General features: G+C 45.4%; 1 protein-coding gene across 1 annotated transcript in view; it reads right to left on the reverse strand.

Moving 5' to 3' along the window:
- Positions 1-6,810: 6,810 nt before the first annotated feature.
- The window catches only part of LOC126294982 (poly [ADP-ribose] polymerase tankyrase-1-like), a 51,667-nt gene continuing 36,257 nt past the window's right edge, over positions 6,811-22,220 (reverse strand). Inside the window, exon 5 of the mRNA XM_049987216.1 lies at positions 6,811-7,393. Coding sequence (XP_049843173.1) covers positions 6,907-7,393 — 487 coding nt within the window. The 3' untranslated portion in view covers positions 6,811-6,906. The remainder of the gene's footprint in view (positions 7,394-22,220) is intronic.

Consider the following 22,220-nt stretch of genomic DNA (forward strand, 5'->3'; position numbering starts at 1 on the left):
CGAGTCGCTTCTCAGATTAATGGCTCAAGGTAGTTCTTGGGTAAAGCACTTGGATCAATCTAATATGATTTTCTGGCCCTACCACCAATTTGAGATACCTGAATCTCTCTGTATACATGGCAGCCTAGAGTTTCCACCTAAAACTATGACATGGCCAGCAGATTCACGCGAAATATTCTCCAGCTTCCCCTCAAACTGTTCCGCCACTGTTGCTGCTGAGTCTATAGAAGCTGTAAGTAGCCTGTTTAGGTTTTTATATTGGTAACGCCACGTAGCGCTCTGTATGAAAATCACTGGCTGTGCTGTGTGCAGTCTGTGGCTCGTTTGCATTGTTGTCTGCCATTGTAGTGTTGGGCAGCTGGATGTTAACAGCGCGTAGCGTTGGGCAGTTGGAGGTGAGCCGCCAGCAGTGGTGGATGTGGGGAGAGAGATGGCGGAGTTTTGAAATTTGTAAGACTGGTTCTCATGAACTGCTATATACATTATGAGTTTTCAACACTATTAAGGTAAATACATTGCTTGTTCTCTATCAAAATCTTTCATTTGCTAACTGTGCCTATCAGTAGTTAGTGCCTTCAGTAGTTTGAATCTTTTATTTAGCTGGCAGTACTGGCGCTCGCTGTATTGCAGTAGTTCGAGCAAAGAAGGTTTTTGGTGAGGTAAGTGATTTGTGAAAGGTATAGGTTAATGTCAGTCAGGGCCATTCTATTGTAGGGATTTTTGAAAGTCAGACTGCGTTGCACTAAAAATACCGTGTGGCAGTTTAAGCACAGTCATGTACAATTGTTCAAAGGGGACGTTTCAAAGCGTCCCCACACTTTATCCAGCTTTAACGCTTGTCTTGACACAAATTATTTTACATTCCGGATCTCCACTGATCTCTCTAATGTAATCCTACTTTTCACTGCCTTAAACACCAGCGATCGACCTCTCTTTAAGCACTACATTGCGACCGGAATTTAGAATCTCGTTACTACTGACTTCGGGTTTCACTCAGCTTTCTGTCCCTACTACTGTGTGACCATTGTTACCGCTTATAAGCGACATTAGTTCTGATAACTTTCTGTAGACGCTCCTGCAGTTAACTAATACCACTTTGAGAGAGAGAGAACAATTCAAGGCCAAATTCTCCAGATTATGGCGTGCGGCATGCGTGACGGTGCTGGATCGGTTGTAATAAACGTGTCACGAGTTGCGCGGATTCTGGGAGCAATGGGCGCCCGACGTCGGTCTGTCGCCAAAGGACGAAAAACCAGACAGAGCTCTTAATAGACGAATAGTCCAAAGATATTTCTCCCACCGTCACTGACGACTAACCTGAGACGGCCTTTTACTTACTAAATATCCCAGAGTCCTCTGTTCCAAAATCATTGACACCTGCGAAGCATGTCAATACAAACGGCAGAATTTCAGCTCCGTTCTCGATTGGTTGCTGAGTTACAGAAAGCCTAGTGTTCGAAAGGCCCTTGTCCATTACAGTTGCGAAGCACCTTTTTGGAATAGGAGGACAATGAAATTTCTTAATCACTGTTTAAAATATGCGCTCGGCTCTTCTCACAGGTCGTAAGGGGGAACTGATACTTTGACCTAAAACATATGAAAGCTGTTTACCCACGTGGACGTGAAGTTTTTCAGTCGATTTCATGATAAAACTACACCCCATCGGCGACTGGAACAGGAAAAGGCTGAAACATCTTTGGTACTCAGAGTATCCTCCGTCGCACACCAGAATGAATCTGTGAAGATATCATATCATTTCAGAGGTTTCAGATCAGTAGATTGTTTCAGCATGATGTTATCTTGTGAATTTTCAAGCAGTTTTGACACAAACTCAGATGCGTTAAATTTTATGTTCACTTGCACTATAAATACAAAAGCAGTTCTGGTACAGTCATTCTTTGCAAGTCTAAAGATAAAGATTGACACTTTCCAGGGCTAACATTGTGATCTGAGTCATTTGTTTTGTAGACAAGAAGCGTGTATAAATTACATTGAAAACGGATTGCTCTCTTGCAGGCGAATTGATTCGCGCACTGGCTAGCCTGGATTTCGCATCGTGTAGCGTGTCCTTCACATTGTTGCGGTCAAAACTTAATTTTTACACATTTCTGCTGCACTGTATTGAGATTTACGTATTTCCATATCAAAATAAATGTCAACAATTTCTCAGATACCAGACAGACGCTTAAAACGACGAGTATAAATAAATAGGAACACATTTCAAAATATATGACGTTCCTTTCCTCACCACATATATGTTGTGAATGGCCTACTAAATAATAATTTCGTGGTTGCTGCCTTGTAGGACGTGGGCTTCACAGCTGTTTTCCGTATGCTGAAGCGTGTCATACCGTTGCAGAGTGCCGTAATACCAGAGAACAACAGACGAAGGGCGTTAAAGGAGCGTTCCGAATTTTCGGCAGTCGCCGTTTTTAAAGCACGCTCTAGCGCCGTCACCGCTCGTCAGAAAAACTCAACTGCTAGATGTGTTTTGTAGAAGAGTTTGGCTACTTTGATTTCCCCTAAAACTAAACTCTGGAATATTTGCAGAGCCCTTTAGCGCCATTACTTTGTAGATTTTTCCATTTTTTTTTCGATGGCAGTGCGCTCAACACCAATTATGTTAATTACTTTTCCACTTCATCTCTAAGACATTTTTTGTACAATCCGTTGCGTCATTACATTTTCGAAATTACGGTTGAACCTTTCTTCACCTGATTGTTCTGTAGTCTCCTAGAGATTGTCGCCACCTACAATAACTGTTCTATAACTGGCAATGGGGGAATACTTTTCCTAATATCAGCCTTCACTTTGCAGCTATAAGTAAAGAGATACATGGGCTGATAATATTTCGTAATGATTTCCTCATGTAGGGCGTGGGTCGTCCAGCACTGCATTCAGACTCAGTTCTGGAGACATATTTTGCCGAAACAACTGTGGGCCGTCAACGACAGATGTATAAGTAAAAATACGAAACGCAGAAACTACCCCAAAACTAATGACCTACCAGCAAACATTTCAAATATGAAGCGATGTAAACAATCATGATGGCATGGTGGACCACGTACTTTGGATAACAGCACAGCACTGCAGTTATCAACGCAACATGCAAAATCAGAATACATTCTATGGTTGGCGCCCGCTGAGTCGTTTTAAGTATTTTACTCGTAGTATGTAAGGGTGTCGCACCAGTGAGTGTGCCGACATGTGTAGCTGTGAGAACTTTATGAAAGGGTGTATTGTTAACGTGCCTTAATAAAGCATAGTTATACTTGCTCTCTCATTTATCAGTCGTTAAATTCAATTCCTCTTTTTTCATTCTTTAGCTTTATGAATGTGTTCGCTTACTTGCGTTGCACATATCGAGTTGTGTGCTGCAGAAACACAAATATGAAACGTGGTAAGATATCGCCTGGCATTGCAAAAGTGGTTCAAATGGCTCTGAGCACTATGGGACTAAACATCTGTGGTCATCAGTTCCCTACCTAACTAACCTAAGGACATCACACACAACCATGCCCGAGGCAGGATTCGAACCTGCGACCGTAGCAGTCCCACGGTTCCGGACTGAGCGCCTAGAACCGCTCGGTCACCACGGCCGGCCCTGGCATTGCATATAGCTAGCAGGTACGGTAAATGGAATTTGGTTTTTGACAGTTCCATTATTATCTTAATGGTGGGTAGTAAATAGGCTGCACAGGTAGGACAGCAAATTTAATTACCATCAAAGTTGTTGCTCACCGTCAGGTAGTGTAATTGTCAGGAGAGATCTGAGAAAATACACCATTTCATCATTTCAGAGGTTTCAAATGAATAATTTGAGAAATGTGTTACCTCGTGAATTTCAAAACAGTTTTAACACAAAGTCGGATGTGTAAAATTTTATGTTCATTTGCTCCATAATTGCCATAAAACTGCTGGTACAGTGATTGTTTGCAAGGCTAAACATGAACATTAACAACATTCAGGGCCAACATTTTAACCTGAGTCGTTTGTTGACAATCCATTAGCATTTGTAAGTGTCATTGAAAATGGCATGCTCTCTCGCAGGCGAATTGTTTGACGTGCTGGCTAGCCTGGATTTCGCATCGAGTAGCGTGTGCTTCACATCTTCCGCCCAAAATTTAATTTTAAAACAGTTCTGCTGCCCTGCTCTGAGATTAACCTATTTACATATCAAAATAAATTTTACCAGTTTCTCAGATACCAAACAGACATTTACAAACACCAGTTTAAACAGGAACACGTTTCAGAATATTTGACGTCCGGTCATTGAGCGATATCAGCGGTGAATACCCGCGTGTTTGACGATACGAGGAAAGGGGATGGAGTTCTGGGCTGTTTCCCCTCTGCTGTAGCGTGCTGTTCCGTTGCAGTGAGCTTAATAGCAGACAACACCACATGAAGGGCGTCAGGCGCATCCCGAACTTTCGGCAAGATGCATAACATGTCGCTCTGTTACCTCCATGAAGAGCGTTTAATATCGCGGCGGAGGTGAGTAATATTGTGTCTGATGTGGAAGACATAGTTGCACACAGAGCAACGAAACGTCAGCTTACAAGCACCACCTGTGGGGAAGATGTGGCAAAAAGAAGCACTCTAGTTAACTACTATACCTCCCGATGACGTTTCTCCTCTGTTTTTAGGACATTTGCCGTTTCTAAGAAACTCATTTAAAATGAAAGTGGCAGCTATGGAAAGTTTTAAAAGAAAATATCGGCAACGAGAGGGTCTATGTGGGTAGGTGCCATGCATCCATTTGTCGAGAATTTGCCAGGATTACAATGGGCGGTTGAACTTGCTAATAACTTGGACTACAGCAGCAACACATTGAACTAAGGAGCATTCAAAAGTATTTGAAGTTATGAACTGCAATAAACATACGTAATGTTGTACTTCAAATCAGAGAAACATATGTTTCAAGTAGTATTAATATGAGTCTCGCGGAAGAATTAAATCAGCTGAGAAATGTTGGGATACTACTTACGCAGGAAGTTTCGAAGTAGCAGAAAATATCGGAATATCAACTGAGCTGAATGTAATGATTGATGATGGAGAGAAACGGCAAGGCAGAAGAAAAGGATTTGTTGATGAAGAATCAGAGGATGATGTAAAACGGAGCTCGAGAAACAGTTTTCAACTATATGTTTGCCACGTTATTAGACAGCTGTAGGGAACTTGACTGTACCATGTGCAGCCACACACAACACGGACACATTGCCGGCCGTTGTGACCGAGCGGTTCTAGGCGCTTCAGTCCGGAACCGCGCGACCGCTACGGTTCCAGGTTCGACTCCTGCCTCGGGCATGGATGTGTGTGCTGTCCGTAGGTTAGTTAGGTTTAAGTAGTTCTAAGTTCTAGGGGACTGATGACCTCAGACGTTAAGTCCCACAGTGCTCAGAGCCATCTGAACAGACAAATCCCGTTTACTATGGAACTACATAAGCGAACAGAATTCTCTGGTCCAAGAGCTTGTGGGAAACGATGAATCTTCCTAACAGTGTAGACGTTAATAACGATGGTCTCGGAGAAGAAATATTACTGTCGAAAAGATTCATGAAGGCAATGTTGGGACTCAGCATTTCTTCTGCGCCTTCTCAATATTCTTCGTAAGTGAAGTTTCAGTGACGGCCTTACGGACTGTTCTGCCGTTGGCCTGTTGGCGTCTCACAAGCAGAGAGACCGCTGAGAGTTGTGGCAGGAGTCACAGACTGCTACAGAGCGGCAGTGGGGCAGAGCCGCGTGCTGGATGAGCTGCGACTGCAGCAGGGTTGCAGTTTGTCATGTCATCGCGTTATGTTAGCATTATAAAAGAGTTGACTCCTACAAAAACTGGAGAGGAAGTGCAGTTTGGTGAAGTATCGAATTTATGCAAACTGCCAGAGTTGCAGTTTCAATATGGAATAGCTACACTTTAAAAAAGTACAGACGAATAATTCCGACTTCAGACCTATTTAAAGTCAGAGAAACTGTACAGACAGAAATAAGGGAATTAAGTACGTAATAGCAATTGACTTGATAGGTACGCACTCTCCATTACACTTATTTACTCGATGTATGAGTGAAAGTAAGTGTAATTTTATTACCTGTAGTTCCACGACTTGCGTTACCGTCTCAGCTGGTCCGTTCTGACCGATGAGTGTCGAGACTCGTGTGCGTCATTGTGAAATTACTTTCGTGTGCTGAAACTCGGGCTCAGTGTTCTGTCTCGAATACAACTAGAATTACTTTCCTTGTTGCAATCTTTTACCTCAAGTACAGACAACAATACTAGATAGACAGGATTTCCTTCACATTTTGTATGCATTTGATGTCGTGCTCTGATTGTGTTTAGTTAAATGTGGACTCACTGTATAGTTCCAGATCATAGTCGCATTATGTAGTGGGAATAATGATCCTAATATCTCATTGTTATTAAGCACAACAGGTACAGTAGAGTAGAATGTTTGCTGAATCTGGAGAAGTAAATTGAGTCAGATATCAGAAGCGAAAATTCTGGTGATAGAACTGATATAGCAGTAATTTCGGCATGTTGCAAGTTGGAACGCACCTTCAAGACTGGTGTGAAATACTTTTGAGCGATCAGATATTATAGAGCAGTTGTGTTTGTTCGCAATGGACTGTTGATTTTTGCCAAGTTTAGTCTACAAGTGTACTCGAGACATTTTTCTTGAAAGAAGGATTGTCCGATGTTACCTCAATTATTTTACTGTTATCTGGCGTTGTCTCGGTTTCGCTACAGCGTTGCTTAGAGTATTTGTGTGGTGTATGCTACTGGAGGAGGGCCGAAAGTAGTGAGTCACAATAGGATTGAGTTTTTTGCTTCTTTATCGAAAAAAAAGATGACAATTGCTTGAAATTGTTTCAGTTTATTTTTTTTGCAGACAGTTCGCTGGACTGGCTGCCTCATGACAGCATCTCCACCAGCCGCCTGTGGCTGTTCTGCCTGGCGATGTCCAGCGCTGTCTCCCCACCACCACTTGTGGCCCCCCTGTCGGCCCCCGCGACGAGCAGCGCAGCCGCCACCTCCGCGTGGCCATTGGCTGCCGCCCAGTGCAGCGGCGTCCACCCACCGCAGTCCCTGGCGTTGGGGTCGGCTAACGCCCGCAGCAGCAGCCGCGCCACAGCGGCGGCGCCCCGCACTGCAGCCAAGTGCAGAGGCGTCCACTGCCAGCCACTGCTCTCCCTGGCGTCCACCGCCGCCCCCGCCTCCAGCAGCAGCCTCGCCGCCTCGACGTCTCCCCTGGCCGCTGCCCAGTGCAGGGCAGTCCTCCCATCCCCGCCCCTCGCCCCCACGTCGGCCCCCGCGTTGAGCAGTGCCCTCAGCTGCCCCACTGCCCCCCGCATAGCCACCTCCGTCAGCCTGCTGGCCCTCTCCTCTGCAGAGAGGCTCCTGCATAAAACACACAATCTGCCACTCTCTGCTACAAACAAACAACACACATAATGAGGAAAACAGCCACAGGAGGAAACACAACTGTTGTGAATACAAATCTGTCCCGGAACAGACCTACTGTACTCTCCCTCCTACAGTACAAAACAGTGCGCAACTCTGTGTGTATTAAGCTACAGTAAATCTGTTCTATCCCCCTCATAAAAAATCTTCTTTCATCGTCCATTACAAATAGCATTCTACAACCTCTGAAAGAATTACGTTGTCACATTTTGTCACACTCATTCCTGGAAGTCAGTCGCTCAGCTCCACTACAGAACAGGCTTCTTGCAGCTAATACTGCGTCTCTGTCTGCAGCTTCACTGCCAGAAGTCACACACAAGAAGAATTCCATCTCCTGGTTTTCAAAGAGACACTTTCGTGATATGCAGCCACAAAAATGTCAGTGCAGTTACCGGCAGTTTTCTTGACACAGCCTCACCAAATACTGATACTTTCTGACACACAGGCAACCGTGTCTTCGAAACATTTCAGACGCAACAAACACCAAATTGGCAACTCCAACCCGTAAAAACTGTGTGTGTGTGTGTGTGTGTGTGTGTGTGTGTGTGTGTGCGTGCGTGCGTGCGTGCGTGTGTGTGTGTGTGTGTGTGGCACATTTTGTGTACCTGGTAGCATATGCACATGTATTTAAGATGTACTACCATGCTCAATAGCATCTGAATGATCTGAATGTTTTCGCGGCATTAAGTTTCGGGCGTGCAGCCGCATATATTCAGCCTCTTCTTCTAATATTTCGGCTGAACACCGTCCAGCCGTCTTCAGAGGAAGCCGAGGTGACTGACACTGCCGCACTTGCTTCGTCGTTTTACGAAGTGGTTCGGTCCTTGGGTTTAAAAGGACGGAGCAAGAGGGGATCGTCAGTGACCTCAGCTCGCTCTAAAGATGGCTGGACAGCATTCAGCCGATATACACTCCTGGGAATGGAAAAAAGAACACATTGGCACCGGTGTGTCAGACCCACCATACTTGCTCCGGACACTGCGAGAGGGCTGTACAAGCAATGATCACACGCACGGCACAGCGGACACACCAGGAACCGCGGTGTTGGCTGTCGAATGGCGCTAGCTGCGCAGCATTTGTGCACCGCCGCCGTCAGTGTCAGCTAGTTTGCCGTGGCATACGGAGCTCCATCGCAGTCTTTAACACTGGTAGCATGCCGCGACAGCGTGGACATGAACCGTATGTGCAGTTGACGGACTTTGAGCGAGGGCGTATAGTGGGCATGCAGGAGGCCGGGTGGACGTACCGCCGAATTGCTCAACACGTGGGGCGTGAGGTCTCCACAGTACATCGATGTTGTCGCCAGTGGTCGGCGGAAGGTGCACGTGCCCGTCGACCTGGGACCGGACCGCAGCGATGCACAGATGCACGCCAAGACCGTAGGATCCTACGCAGTGCTGTAGGGGACCACACCGCCACTTCCCAGCAAATTAGGGACACTGTTGCTCCTGGGGTATCGGCGAGGACCATTCGCAACCGTCTCCATGAAGCTGGGCTACGGTCCCGTACACCGTTAGGCCGTCTTCCGCTCACGCCCCAACATCGTGCAGCCCGCCTCCAGTGGTGTCGCGACAGGCGTGAATGGAGGGACGAATGGAGACGTGTCGTCTTCAGCGATGAGAGTCGCTTCTGCCTTGGTGCCAATGATGGTCGTATGCGTGTTTGGCGCCGTGCAGGTGAGCGCCACAATCAGGACTGCATACGACCGAGGCACACAGGGCCAACACCCGGCATCATGGTGTGGGGAGCGATCTCCTACACTGGCCGTACACCTCTGGTGATCGTCGAGGGGACACTGAATAGTGCACGGTACATCCAAACCGTCATTGAACCCATCGTTCTACCATTCCTAGACCGGCAAGGGAACTTGCTGTTCCAACAGGACAATGCACGTCCGCATGTATCCCGTGCCACCCAACGTGCTCTAGAAGGTGTAAGTCAAGTACCCTGGCCAGCAAGATCTCCGGATCTGTCCCCCATTGAGCATGTTTGGGACTGGATGAAGCGTCGTCTCACGCGGTCTGCACGTCCAGCACGAACGCTGGTCCAACTGAGGCGCCAGGTGGAAATGGCATGGCATGCCGTTCCACAGGACTACATCCAGCATCTCTACGATCGTCTCCATGGGAGAATAGCAGCCTGCATTGCTGCGAAAGGTGGATATACACTGTACTAGTGCCGACATTGTGCATGCTCTGTTGCCTGTGTCTCTGTGCCTGTGGTTCTGTCAGTGTGATCATGTGATGTATCTGACCCCAGGAATGTGTCAATAAAGTTTCCCCTTCCTGGGACAATGAATTCATGGTGTTCTTATTTCAATTTCCAGGAGTGTATTAGGAGAAGAAGCTGAATTTATGAGCCTGCACGGCCAAAACTATGTGGAAGCACTTGAATTGTATTTCGCCCGATTTTTAAGCCATCCACATAACACTGGTCCTGTGCTTTCTTTTCGGTACAGCCTTTGCCTATACAAAATGTTCACTGCTCTGTGTGACTACCAGATTAGATGAAATTTAATACTACGATGATGCAAATACCAGAACACACTCTACTGCAGATTACACAGCCATTACCCTTGCAAATTCATATTTATTGCAATAAATGAAACTTCAGAAAGCAACTTCCACCTTGAAATTGTATGACGAAAGTTTCTTTACTGTGCTACTATCTTGGAGTGCAATCGAGCAAGTAAAGACGAAATATCTCAAGTATGGTTTCAGTCAGAAGTAATAAAGAGTGTGCATGTTGAAACTTGAAATCACCTGGCATAAAGCTTTGTGTTTACTGGAGATTCCAACCCAGCACTTAATCGGATAGTTAACTAAGCACAATCAAACGTTAGCAATCTTCATTTTTAACCAGCAGCGAGATGACAAACTGAAATGAAGAGATGACAGTATTTCGCCCTATGCGGATTCGAACACAGCACCTATCGATGTTGACTTCTATAATCCGTTCATCATAAGAATAAACCTGATGTAAACAAACACAAACGCAATGATTGTTGAGAAGTCGTAGCACATGTACACTGGTGTTGTTACCACGCCCTCCTATTACGTTAAATGAAACTTTAAGATATTCAAATGTATTGACAGCCATCAACGTTTTTCTTAATCACGCTTTAGCTACGTACTTTTTGTTTCAAAAATCGTATACAGTCACACCTTCTGCATCGTTGTACTCAGATTGTCGCGCTGTTAATGTGCAGTATGATAATGGCTCAGGCAAGCTTTTTGTTTCGGAGTGAAAAATGCGCGTAGAACACGGTTAAAAAGTGGCGAGAAATAGGCTGTTCCTAATGTTTTACATAAATTTACCGAGGCAATCGGCTTTGAAGTTTCTCCAGATGTGTATATAAAGCAGTTGTTTACAAATCCAAATTGAACGTCTAGTGTAGTCGGTAGTGTAACGAAATGCAAACCAAATACGATTATTCGGGCATTTGTTTGAATCTCCCCAGTATCATTTATTTTTCTCATTCAATTTTTAGAAACCTACATCTGATAACTATGAAACTCCTGATTTTCTTAAGAATAATGTACGTTCTCTTGTTTCTAATTACATATGGACGCGAAATTCCTGTTTACATTTCAAATACAAATTCTTAATTATCGATGTATTATGAAAGACTGTTAATAAAAGTTGTTTAAATTAAGCAAATATAACAATCTAATTTTTTAAGGCAAAAATGAGAAACCAAATCCTCTTTATTTGGACTATGCCCATCGTTTTATACCACAGAGGTAGATATGTATCGTAGAAACACGCAATATGAACCCAACAGAACTGATCTGGAGCCAGGCTGCGAGATTTGGCCCGAGAAGTAACGAGACTGTTAAGCTGCCACAGCTACCAGAGCTAACACACACAGCTTTCTCATACATCACTGTCGAGCGGTTCGTCATAAAAGAAGAGGAGAAAATGCTGCGCCTGGTTGGCTTCGTCGATTCTGTTGTTGATAGGCTGGTTATCAACGTAGCAGGTGACACTTCCAGAACTGAAATGTATTTCTCGGATTGGGATAAGGAAGGAACTAAGAAATTACCAGATGACTGACTATAAGTAACACTTCAGTGGCTTCAACATTTACCTATTTCCAATCAAATACTTCACTACTCTCTCACGTTACACATAGCTTATAAAGAAAAAAAATACCCTGTGGTTCAGTCACGAATTTTCATTATTCTTGTTTTCAATTACAATCGTACGTTAGCTAAAAACGATAACGTGTTGCGGTTTTCGTCTAGTCGTCTAAGGAGCGTATTGTGGGAGATTTGCAGTGTATTATTTCAGTCTGCTTAAACATTAAATGACATTCGAAGCTGTATTGCTCCTCTGCTCGTCCCTTTTTACGTGTGAACTGCAGCTGGGCACGCCACACCAGGCTAGCTGCACCAGCTGACCGGCCAGTGCTGTCCAAGTCAAATGCGCCGCTAAAGCTGTTGTCCCGTATTGTCGCTAGGCCGATGTCCGCGTGACGCATAGCACAAAACGTACCATATTATGGTACTTGACAGTACTTCAGACAGCTCGGCTGCAGTTGTATGTGAAAAGAAAATCCAATAAGGTTCCAGCAAATGCCGAAGAATACATAGTGCAATGTTTACATCAGGTTTATTCTTATGATTAACGGATAACAGTCACTCGCAGACGTTATATATTGGTTTACTTCATGAGCAGCGATATGTGTGCATGTCTGAATTGTAAATACCATGATGAAAATTTTCTGCTGGCTAGGAATCGAACCGTAAACACATCGTTGTTGATTACATACAAAGACACGTCGACGGTACCATTCTCTTTCACCAGTAGCTAGGAGTTGTATGTTTGAACCTGTCATAACAGGACGAAAAGCTGCCTGTCTGAGTTGGGACTCGAAACCAGTACCATCACTATTGTTAACAAACCCCAGGGACTCGTTAAAAAATCATAACAATGTCTCACATGTATTTTGGTGTGCGCATGTTGCAACTCAAAATGACATACCTGGATTCGAACCTAGATATGTGTCTTTTGTGAACGTCTTTACGACTTTGCAGAAAACTGGAGACAATGAAGCAGTGGGTATGCATCATTCGAAAGTGATCAAACGTGACGAAAAGGGAGATCTGAGTTCGAATCCCAGCCCAGCGTCAATATCTTTGACATCTCAGGCTCGAATACAGTAAGAGCCAACTGCCCTGCGGCCTTGTACAGCGATTGGCTCATTGATTTAAAAAAAAAATATCACGTGAGAAGAACGACTGGTGACAGAGTTTCGACCTGGCGTGACTTCCGTCTCTGTCAGGGCCCAGCCTGTACCGACTCTCCTTCAGGCTACCAGAGGTGGGAGAGATGCTGCTTATGCTTGTTAAAAATGATTGCCGGATGTGAGAAACGAACCCAGACCTCCAGCATACGTAGCAAGAATCACTTCTACGTTTTTCTAACTAGCAACTATTATCACGAATTAATATTCATGTAAGTTGCGGTATTCGAATCCACTATATGCAGACTAGAAACTGGCCCCCTTAACCCCCTTTTCTTTCATTTAATTTTTTGTAACTATTCCGAGGTCGGCCACGATGCCTCCCACATACCTGCCATCCAGCCGCTGCGTTATTTTCGCGTACGATTTTTTTTAATTTTTTATTTTTAGCGCTTCATCTAGAAGACCATGTATGCACACAAACTATCTCAGCTGTGAGCGACGCCTTCAGAGTTCCGTGTTCTCGATGGTTGCGTTCCCGATTTATTTCGCAATATCTTGTAAGTCGCCCGATGCATCAGTTCCCGAGGCTTGTTTCGAAAGTTGGTCTTCTGCTATCACTGAGTGCTCCACTCACTGGAAGCTCTGTGCTGCCATTTTGGATGCTTCTTCGAGTAATGATGAATGTAACGCAGAACAAAACAAATCAGGAGAATCCAAAAGAATGGCTCAAATGGCTCTCAGCGCTACGGGACTCAACATCTTAGGTCAGAAGTCCCCTAGAACTTAGAACTACTTAAACCTAACTAACGTAAGGACATCACCCACACCCATGCCCGAGGCAGGATTCGAACCTGCGACCGTAGCAGTCCCGCAGTTCCGGACTGCAGCGCCAGAACTGCACGGCTACCGCGGCCGGCAGAAGAGTACCTTTTTCTGTTTAAAATGAGTTTTCACGTACGCAATGAGCTAAAATAAAACGTAAAAAAAAAATTTTTCAGCGTCTTCAGTCTTGAGGACAAACATTTCCTTCGAGATTCCTTCAACACATACGGTGCTTCTGACCTATGTATTTTAGAGTAGATTTCTGTTTTATTAAAAATAAATAAATAAGTAAAAAAATACCGTTTAAGACAAAGGAGCTTAAGGACGATTCATTATGTTGTTCTTGCGTTTACGTCTTTTTCTATTCACTTTGCATACTGTTTCAGATATGTACTAAAAAATTCTGCGAAGTTTGTCTCGCAGTTTCTCGCCTCAATGTTTAAGTAGTTCTAAGTTCTAGGCGACTGATGACCTCAGAAGTTAAGTCGCATAGTGCTCAGAGCCATTTGAACCATTTTTGCGTGCGGCGCCTCACCCAGCGGCCGCCTGTTTCGTTTCCTCCTGCTGGCAGGCGGTACGTCGTTTGTCCTTTTAGCCAGTTTACAGCATTTCTTCATTGTAAATGGACGTGGCATGTCGCTGGGATTCAAAATACTGGAAGGCAACGTATTGGGGATAGAGTTTGTATTATTGTGGCTAACAAAAAATGGTTCAGATGGCTCTAAGAACTATGGGACTTAACACCTGAGGTCATCAGTCCCCTAGAACTCAGAACTACTTAAACCTAACTAACCTAAGGACTACACACAAATCCACGCCCGAGGTAGGATTCGAACCTGCGACCGTAGCAGCAGCACGGTTCTGGACTGAAGCGCCTAGAACCGCTCGGCCACAGCGGCCGGCTGCGGCTAGCAATTGTGTGATAACGCACCAGATGTCCTTAACCCGAGCGCACGTAAACCTGTGTTCTTCAGTGTCTATCAGGTCGCAATTCTCCAGTGCTGGCGCATGACCCAGATGCATTGCAACAAGTTTCGCCCTGGTTCCTACTTTCCTGTACCAAGTAGTTTTCACGCTAGTTGCTAGGTGTAGGCTGCCGATGTTTTCGCAAATGACCTCCCAGACGTAGTACTTTTGTACAGTCACATTTCTGCTTTTGCTTCTCATTAATTCCACATCGGTGTTCTTGACTCTTACGATATTCGACGGCCAACTCTGGTTTGAGTATAACTGAGTTCGAATCGAAATTGTTCGAAATGATAAAAGCCATTGGCGACGTGCTGTACATCTATGTGTGGATTCAAGACAGTGGGAGTAATTTCGTCTGGTAAGTGTGACGTAAGGATCGTGGGACTCTTCTTACACAGACAGTATGTGGAACAGACGAATATAGTCTCTGACTTTCTCCCAAAGACAGTGAGATTTAATCACCCCCCCCCCCCCCCCCCGTCCCCGTTTCCGCCTGAGATGGGTCAACGTGTCAAACTTTACCTTTACCACGAGTTAAAAAATGACCCAAAGGTGACAGGTATCTTGCTACTGTTTCACGTGGTGTGGGTAGAACTTCACGTTGACTTCAGAGACCACGTGCATATGGATGTTGTCAGGTCTTCTCGCCCTGTGTTCTTTGACTCCAGCTGGGACTCTGGCAGGTCCTTTCCTAGAGTTCGCAGTTGCAGTACGATTTATGTTAGACCTGTAGTCCAGAGCCAAAACTTGGACTGAGGTTTAGCGTGTTACGCACAGGTATTCCACACCCCACATTCATAATGTGTGGTTTAATGTTGCTTAGCCGGCCGCGGTGGTCTAGCGGTTCTAGGGGCGCAGTCCGGAACCGGGCGACTGCCACGGTCGCAGGTTCGAATCCTGCCTCGGGCATGGATGTGTGTGATGTCCTTAGGTTAGTTAGGTTTAAGTAGTTCTAAGTTCTAGGGCACTGATGACCACAGTAGTTGTCCCATAGTGCTCAGAGCCATTTAAACCATTAATGTAGCTCAGCTTTGCATCTGATGCAAGTTGGTATTTGCTGGTGCCCTGCAGTGCCTTCGCCACCTGCGTGTGCCCTGCACACGATATACTGGCCGTGTGTGTGTGTGTGTGTGTGTGTGTGTGTGTGTGTGTGTGTGTGTGTGTGTGTGCGGCCCTTGTAGCTGTTCCTGCAGGGCGGCCAGCAGGGGCTCAGTGACAGTGGCAAACAAGGCCGTCCTACAGGAACACCTGTCGCAAACAACTCTTGAACGCAAGTTCAAAAATGGTTCAAATGGCTCTGAGCACTATATGACAGTCCCCTAGAACTTAGAACTACTTAAACCTAACTAACCTAAGGACATCACACAACACCTGGCCATTACGAGGCAGAGAAAATCCCTGACCCCGCCGGGAATCGAACCCGGGAATCCGGGCGTGGGAAGCGAGAACGCTACCGCACGACCACGAGATGCGGGCGAACGCAAGTTAGCTGACCATTGATCATGATTTAGAAAGTGCAGCTCTTCGAAATTCTACCAGTGATGTCGCCAAAACACTGGGAAAAAATCCGTTGTTTTCAGGAGGCGCTGCTGGTGGCTCACCCTGCAGAAAACCTTCTCCAAATCGAGCGGCATTACAGCGCACTGAAGCATGGGAACATGTGCCGTAGCTACCGAGTTTGTGTACTCACAAACAGCCTGGATAGCTGGTGTCTCTTTACCCACACTAGTCTGATACGAGCGTTACATCATGCAGTATCATTTTTACTCTGTGGGCAAGAACGCGCGCCGTAAATGGCGAAAGAAATACAGCTAAGGAATTACTCAGTGCCACCTGTAGTCAAAGGAACTGTGCTGCATGTGGTACAAGGAGGAAAATATAATTTATAAAAAGGATACAGATTCACAGTGTTTTAATTTTTCACTTGCGGATCAACTGAGGCAGGAAACTGAAATTGTGATGAGGATTAAGATGGTGACGGTACGACTTGCTTTATCGTTTTCGATCTGGAAGCCTGTAACTCAATAAGAGGAGGTGCAGGAAGGAGACAGCATGGCTACTGGCTGCAGCTAATGCAGCGTTCCCCAGTCAAAGCATCTGGGTCGCCATTCAGCTGACGAGCCACAGCCACTATTACCGCTCTCCCACTGCGGTATACTTCGTCAATAGTCGTAGCGTTAAATTATGAGATTAGTTAGCCTACATGCTCTGCGTGGAATGACCTCTCTCTAATCAAGTAATAAATTTGACGGCCCACTGTTCAACCCGAAGTGAGAATCAGTCACGTTATTTATCGGCAGCGACAACAAATTATCAAGTGAATTGACCAGATCTTAACCACACCAAGAAGCAAATCAGTGATTACATGGTTGCCAAATGTATCCTGTGACGTTGCCAATTCTGCGTTAGACTAGCGACACGGAGAATACGTTCGCTCATCTGCTGCCCTCGCCTCGTGAAGACGCGAAGAAGTTGTCTGCTGCAGCACTGACCAGGGGCCAAAATACGTGAAACATATCCCAGAGTTTCATTTGCACTTCTCTAACTTATATTTTGATCGAAAGCACTGTTACGAATAATATCCAGACTCACCTACTGTAAGTCTAACGTCGTAAATAAAGAGCAGGGGCAATTATTCGGGTTGTCGTAATCTTCAGTAGCTATTGCATCTATTTCTGTTTTTATGCCTTACATGTGCTGTAGAGAAGAAGCTCATTCAACCAGGAGTGGTTCGCTTTTTTAGCACCACCTCACACTATTTAGTCCGCATCTCGTGGTCGTACGGTAGCCTTCTCGCTTCCCGCTCCCGGTTTCCCGGGTTCGATTCCCGGCGGGGTCAGGGATTTTCTCTGCCTCGTGATGGCTGGGTGTTGTGTGCTGTCCTTAGGTTAGTTAGGTTTAAGTAGTTCTAAGTTCTAGGGGACTGATGACCATAGATGTTAAGTCCCATAGTGCTCAGAGCCATTTTCGAACACTATTTACATTATGACTTAATAACTTTATTTTTAAGATTATTCACTTAAAGCGCTGTTCCTTACAGATACGTTCATTGGCATCACCAAAAGACAGCGTAACACCGATTACAAGACATTTCTCATAAGGCTCGAAAACACACTGTTTCCAGTCAGAAAAGCAAACAGTACAAGAAAATCTTATCAATGACCAGCGAAAAAGCATTCAGTAAGAAAATGAACCAATCGAACGAATACAGTACAAGTTCCATAACGTTAGATAATGTGGGAGACTACATTCCTCACAATAACGCATTTCTTATATTTACCTATCGTGTTCAATAAACCAACAAAGAAACCAATGAGGTATACGCTGTACAAACATAAATGAATTGCAACTTACCGTGTTAACCTTACAAGAAAAATATTCTACAGCACAACAAAATTTTCATAACAAAACGCCCATTAATCATCATGAGTTGCCGAGATATTTGTGCCGTCCCTGCGCAAAAATAGGCTGTGACTAAGTGCAGCCCGCCGTCATAATGGAAACTGTGTTGCAGAACTACCACGAAAGTGTGTATGGAAAAGTAGCAGTGTGTGCAGACATATAATGCAATCATGTTCACATGTTTTTCAGTGCCCGAAATAAGTCGCTACACTTTTTTCTGCATGAAAAAACTAGAAATTATCTCTGCACAGGACGAACCATCAGCAACTACATTTTCAAATCCGTAAGTCTTTCACTTTTAGACTTACAGTGCACTGAATCAAGATAGCTAAAAAAACTTATGTGGGAGAAGTTTTCTAAGGACTTCTTAATTGCTTTTGGGTCTGCCCGAGAATAACTTTGTCACAGAAGAAATAAAAAAAAGTATTCCCAGCGAGATTTAAGCCTACATCTACCAGAGTCACCCCTTTGGTGGGTTAACGCTTCACCCCCGAGCTATCGGACAACCGTGACTTGTGTCTCTATCCTTGACCCCATGATGGCGAAGTTGGGTAATTTTCGGTGTAAAAGGTTAAAGTGGTTGAAGTTTCAGCTTGGAACGAGCATTCTGGACTCGGAAACATAAATTTTATAACCTATACCATCCCTTATTTAACAACCATTCAAGATGTTTACCGAAAATGACAGGAAAATATCAAGTGGATGTGTCAAGACGATTCTCTGCCACTCCAGGAACTAAGTCTGAAGTCACAGTGCTGAAATAAAATCAGTCGGAAATTTAAGGGAAGTAAAAGTATCATGACTGCAGGCAGAGTTAGAAGGAACCGAAAATGAAAGGAACATATGAAGGACACATTCAGCACATAGAAAAGTCGGAACAACCTTCAGTGAAATGCCAGGATGGCTATACTAAGGGTTCGAGAGGAATCCCAGTGTTAAACGCGCAGGAGAGAGCAGATAGCAGAACACAGTACATTAAAGACCTCTATGAGTGGGGGAAACTATCATATGACGTGACAGAAGAAGATGTCGAAGCCGAATTGGAAAACGTGGAGGACTGGCCATTACACACAGAATTTCACAACGGTCTGAAAAACTTGACACAAACAAGGTGGAATGGTTAGTTAATGTTCCCTCGGAACTTACATGATCATTAGGGAAGGTGAAAATCAAATGACAATTCAAGTTTGTCTGTAGAATCCACGAGACAGGAGTCATAACTACAGACTGCCAGAAACACACCATCCAGACACTACAGAGGCGGGCAAGGGTCGATATTGCGATAGCTTTCACCCAGTGAGCTAAGGAGCTAGTTAATTCAAATTACTAACAACAAGAATTGTAACATACAGAAGAATCAAAGACAAAACTAAGGATCTGTTCGAGGACGCTAAATTTGGAGTAAAGGATCGAGAGATGCCTCTCAGACCTTCGACCTGATAGTGGAAGGAATGTGTAAGAAAAATGGAGATCTTTATGCGATTTGCAGATCTTTAAATGGCGTTTAACAATGTGAAATAGTGAAAGTGTACGAAACTTTTTAAAAAAATAGGTATAAAACATAGGGAACAGCAGAAAACATAAAATATGTACAATAATCAGGAAGGATTGGTACTCTGATTAAAGACGATTAAAGACAGGAATGCAGGTAGTCTCCACAGATGTTCAGTCTAAACACTAAAGAATCGTTGGTGGAACTTACGAAACTTCCAGGAATTTAATTAAAACTCAGGGTAAAAAGAATTTCATTGATAAAATTTCCTGCAGATATTTCTGTGTTCACTGAAAGTGAGAAAGAATCACTGGAGTAGGTGAATGTAATACACTCCTGGAAATTGAAATAAGAACACCGTGAATTCATTGTCCCAGGAAGGGGAAACTTTATTGACACATTCCTGGGGTCAGATACATCACATGATCACACTGACAGAACCACAGGCACATAGATACAGGCAACAGAGCATGCACAATGTCGGCACTAGTACAGTGTATATACACCTTTCGCAGCAATGCAGGCTGCTATTCTCCCATGGAGACGATCGTAGAGATGCTGGATGTAGTCCTGTGGAACGGCTTGCCATGCCATTTCCACCTGGCACCTCAGTTGGACCAGCGTTCGTGCTGGACGTGCAGACCGCGTGAGACGACGCTTCATCCAGTCCCAAACATGCTCAATGGGGGACAGATCCGGAGATCTTGCTGGCCAGGGTAGTTGACTTACACCTTCTAGAGCACGTTGGGTGGCACGGGATACATGCGGACGTGCATTGTCCTGTTGGAACTGCAAGTTCCCTTGCCGGTCTAGGAATGGTAGAACGATGGGTTCGATGACGGTTTGGATGTACCGTGCACTATTCAGTGTCCCCTCGACGATCACCAGAGGTGTACGGACAGTGTAGGAGATCGCTCCCCACACCATGATGCCGGGTGTTGGCCCTGTGTGCCTCGGTCGTATGCAGTCCTGATTGTGGCGCTCACCTGAACGGCGCCAAACACGCATACGACCATCATTGGCACCAAGGCAGAAGGGAATCTCATCGCTGAAGACGACACATCTCCATTCGTCCCTCCATTCACGCCTGTCGCGACACCACTGGAGGCAGGCTGCACGATGTTGGGGCGTGAGCGGAAGACGGCCTAACGGTATGCGGGACCGTAGCCCAGCTTCATGGAGACGGTTGCGAATGGACCTCGCCGATACCCCAGGAGCAACAGTGTCCCTAATTTGCTGGGAAGTGGAGGTGCGGTCCCCTACGGCACTGCGTAGGATTCTACGGTCTTGGCGTGCATCCGTGCGTCCTTGCGGTCCGGTCCCAGGTCGACGGGCACATGCACCTTCCGCCGACCACTGGCGACAACATCGATGTACTGTGGAGACCTCACGCCCCACGTGTTGAGCAATTCGGCGGTACGTCCACCCGGCCTCCCGCATGCCCACTATACGCCCTCGCTCAAAGTCCGTCAACTGCACATACGGTTCACGTCCACGCTGTCGCGGCATGCTACCAGTGTTAAAGACTGCGATGGAGCTCCGTATGCGACGGCAAACTGGCTGACACTGACGGCGGCGGTGCACAAATGCTGCGCAGCTAGCGCCATTCGACGGCCAACACCGCGGTTCCTGGTGTGTCCGCTGTGCCGTGCGTGTGATCATTGCTTGTGCAGCCCTCTCGCAGTGTCCGGAGCAAGTATGGTGGGTCTGACACACCGGTGTCAATGTGTTCTTTTTTCCATTTCCAGGAGTGTAAATAGTCGAATGATCACTGAATTAGGAACAAACGAAAGAACAAAATATTAAGGAGTGGCGGAAATAAGATTGATTTCAAAGTTTATATCAGAATTAAGGACCACGAAGTAGAAAAATTGCAGGGATTCTGCTACCTGTGAAGCCAATTTACACTTAGGAACAAAGCGAGGTTGTTACAAAAAGCTATCTAGCACACGAAAACAGGACATTCCTCACAAAACAAGGCTGCTGGTGCAAAAGGTAGGCATTAATTGGGGAAGAAACATCTGAATGAACGTTTTTAACACAGTACTGTATGTAAATGAATCATGGATTACAGGAGAAAACAAGAAGGAAATCGAAGCATCCTAAATGCGTTGCTATAGGAGGATGTCGAGATTTGGTGAACTCATACCAGAGGAACCCCGAAACATCCCTCCAGAATAGGCGAGGATAGGGATATGTGGAAAACTGTGACATGTACAAGGATCAGCGTAATAGGTTAATCTGAAGTCATCATAGAACAAGTGCCATGGTACTAGAGGTAGCTGTAGAGGGTAAAACCTGTAGGGCAGGACAGAGATGGGACTGCACTGCACAAGTAACTGTGGACTCTGGGTGGCTACAGCCCTGTAAACTTGTTGTTCAGACAGAAACGTCGTCAACAGCAGGCAGAGTTTCTGCTTTGCATATGCATTGTTACTGTTACTGGCTGTTACTCCATACTGCGCCGCGCGGGATTAGCCGAGCGGTCTAGGGCGATGGAGTCGTGGACTGTGCGCTGGTCCCGGCGGAGATTCGAGTCCTCCCTCAGGCCGTGGCTGTATGCGTGTTTGTCCTTAGAATAATTTAGGTTAAGTGGTGTGTAAGCTTATGGACTGATGACCACAGCAGTTAAGTACCGTAAGATTTCACACACCTTTAAACCATTTGAACTCCATACCGTGGCAGAGTGACCAACGTGGTCCACATACTGACAAGCTGGGGCCCTCCCGACGTTAGCTTGTCTCTGGTGCTTGACGACCATATTTGTTGTCATTAGCGGAAATATTATGGCAAATCATTGAGTTTTTGGTCCAACTGCCGCAAATGGTGTCGCAAACATGTGTTTATCTGACCCCTGCTGGACCATCCCAATACGCCAAGAGTACTGG

Source organism: Schistocerca gregaria, chromosome 11, assembly GCF_023897955.1.
Source record: "Schistocerca gregaria isolate iqSchGreg1 chromosome 11, iqSchGreg1.2, whole genome shotgun sequence".
NCBI lineage: Eukaryota > Metazoa > Arthropoda > Insecta > Orthoptera > Acrididae > Schistocerca > Schistocerca gregaria.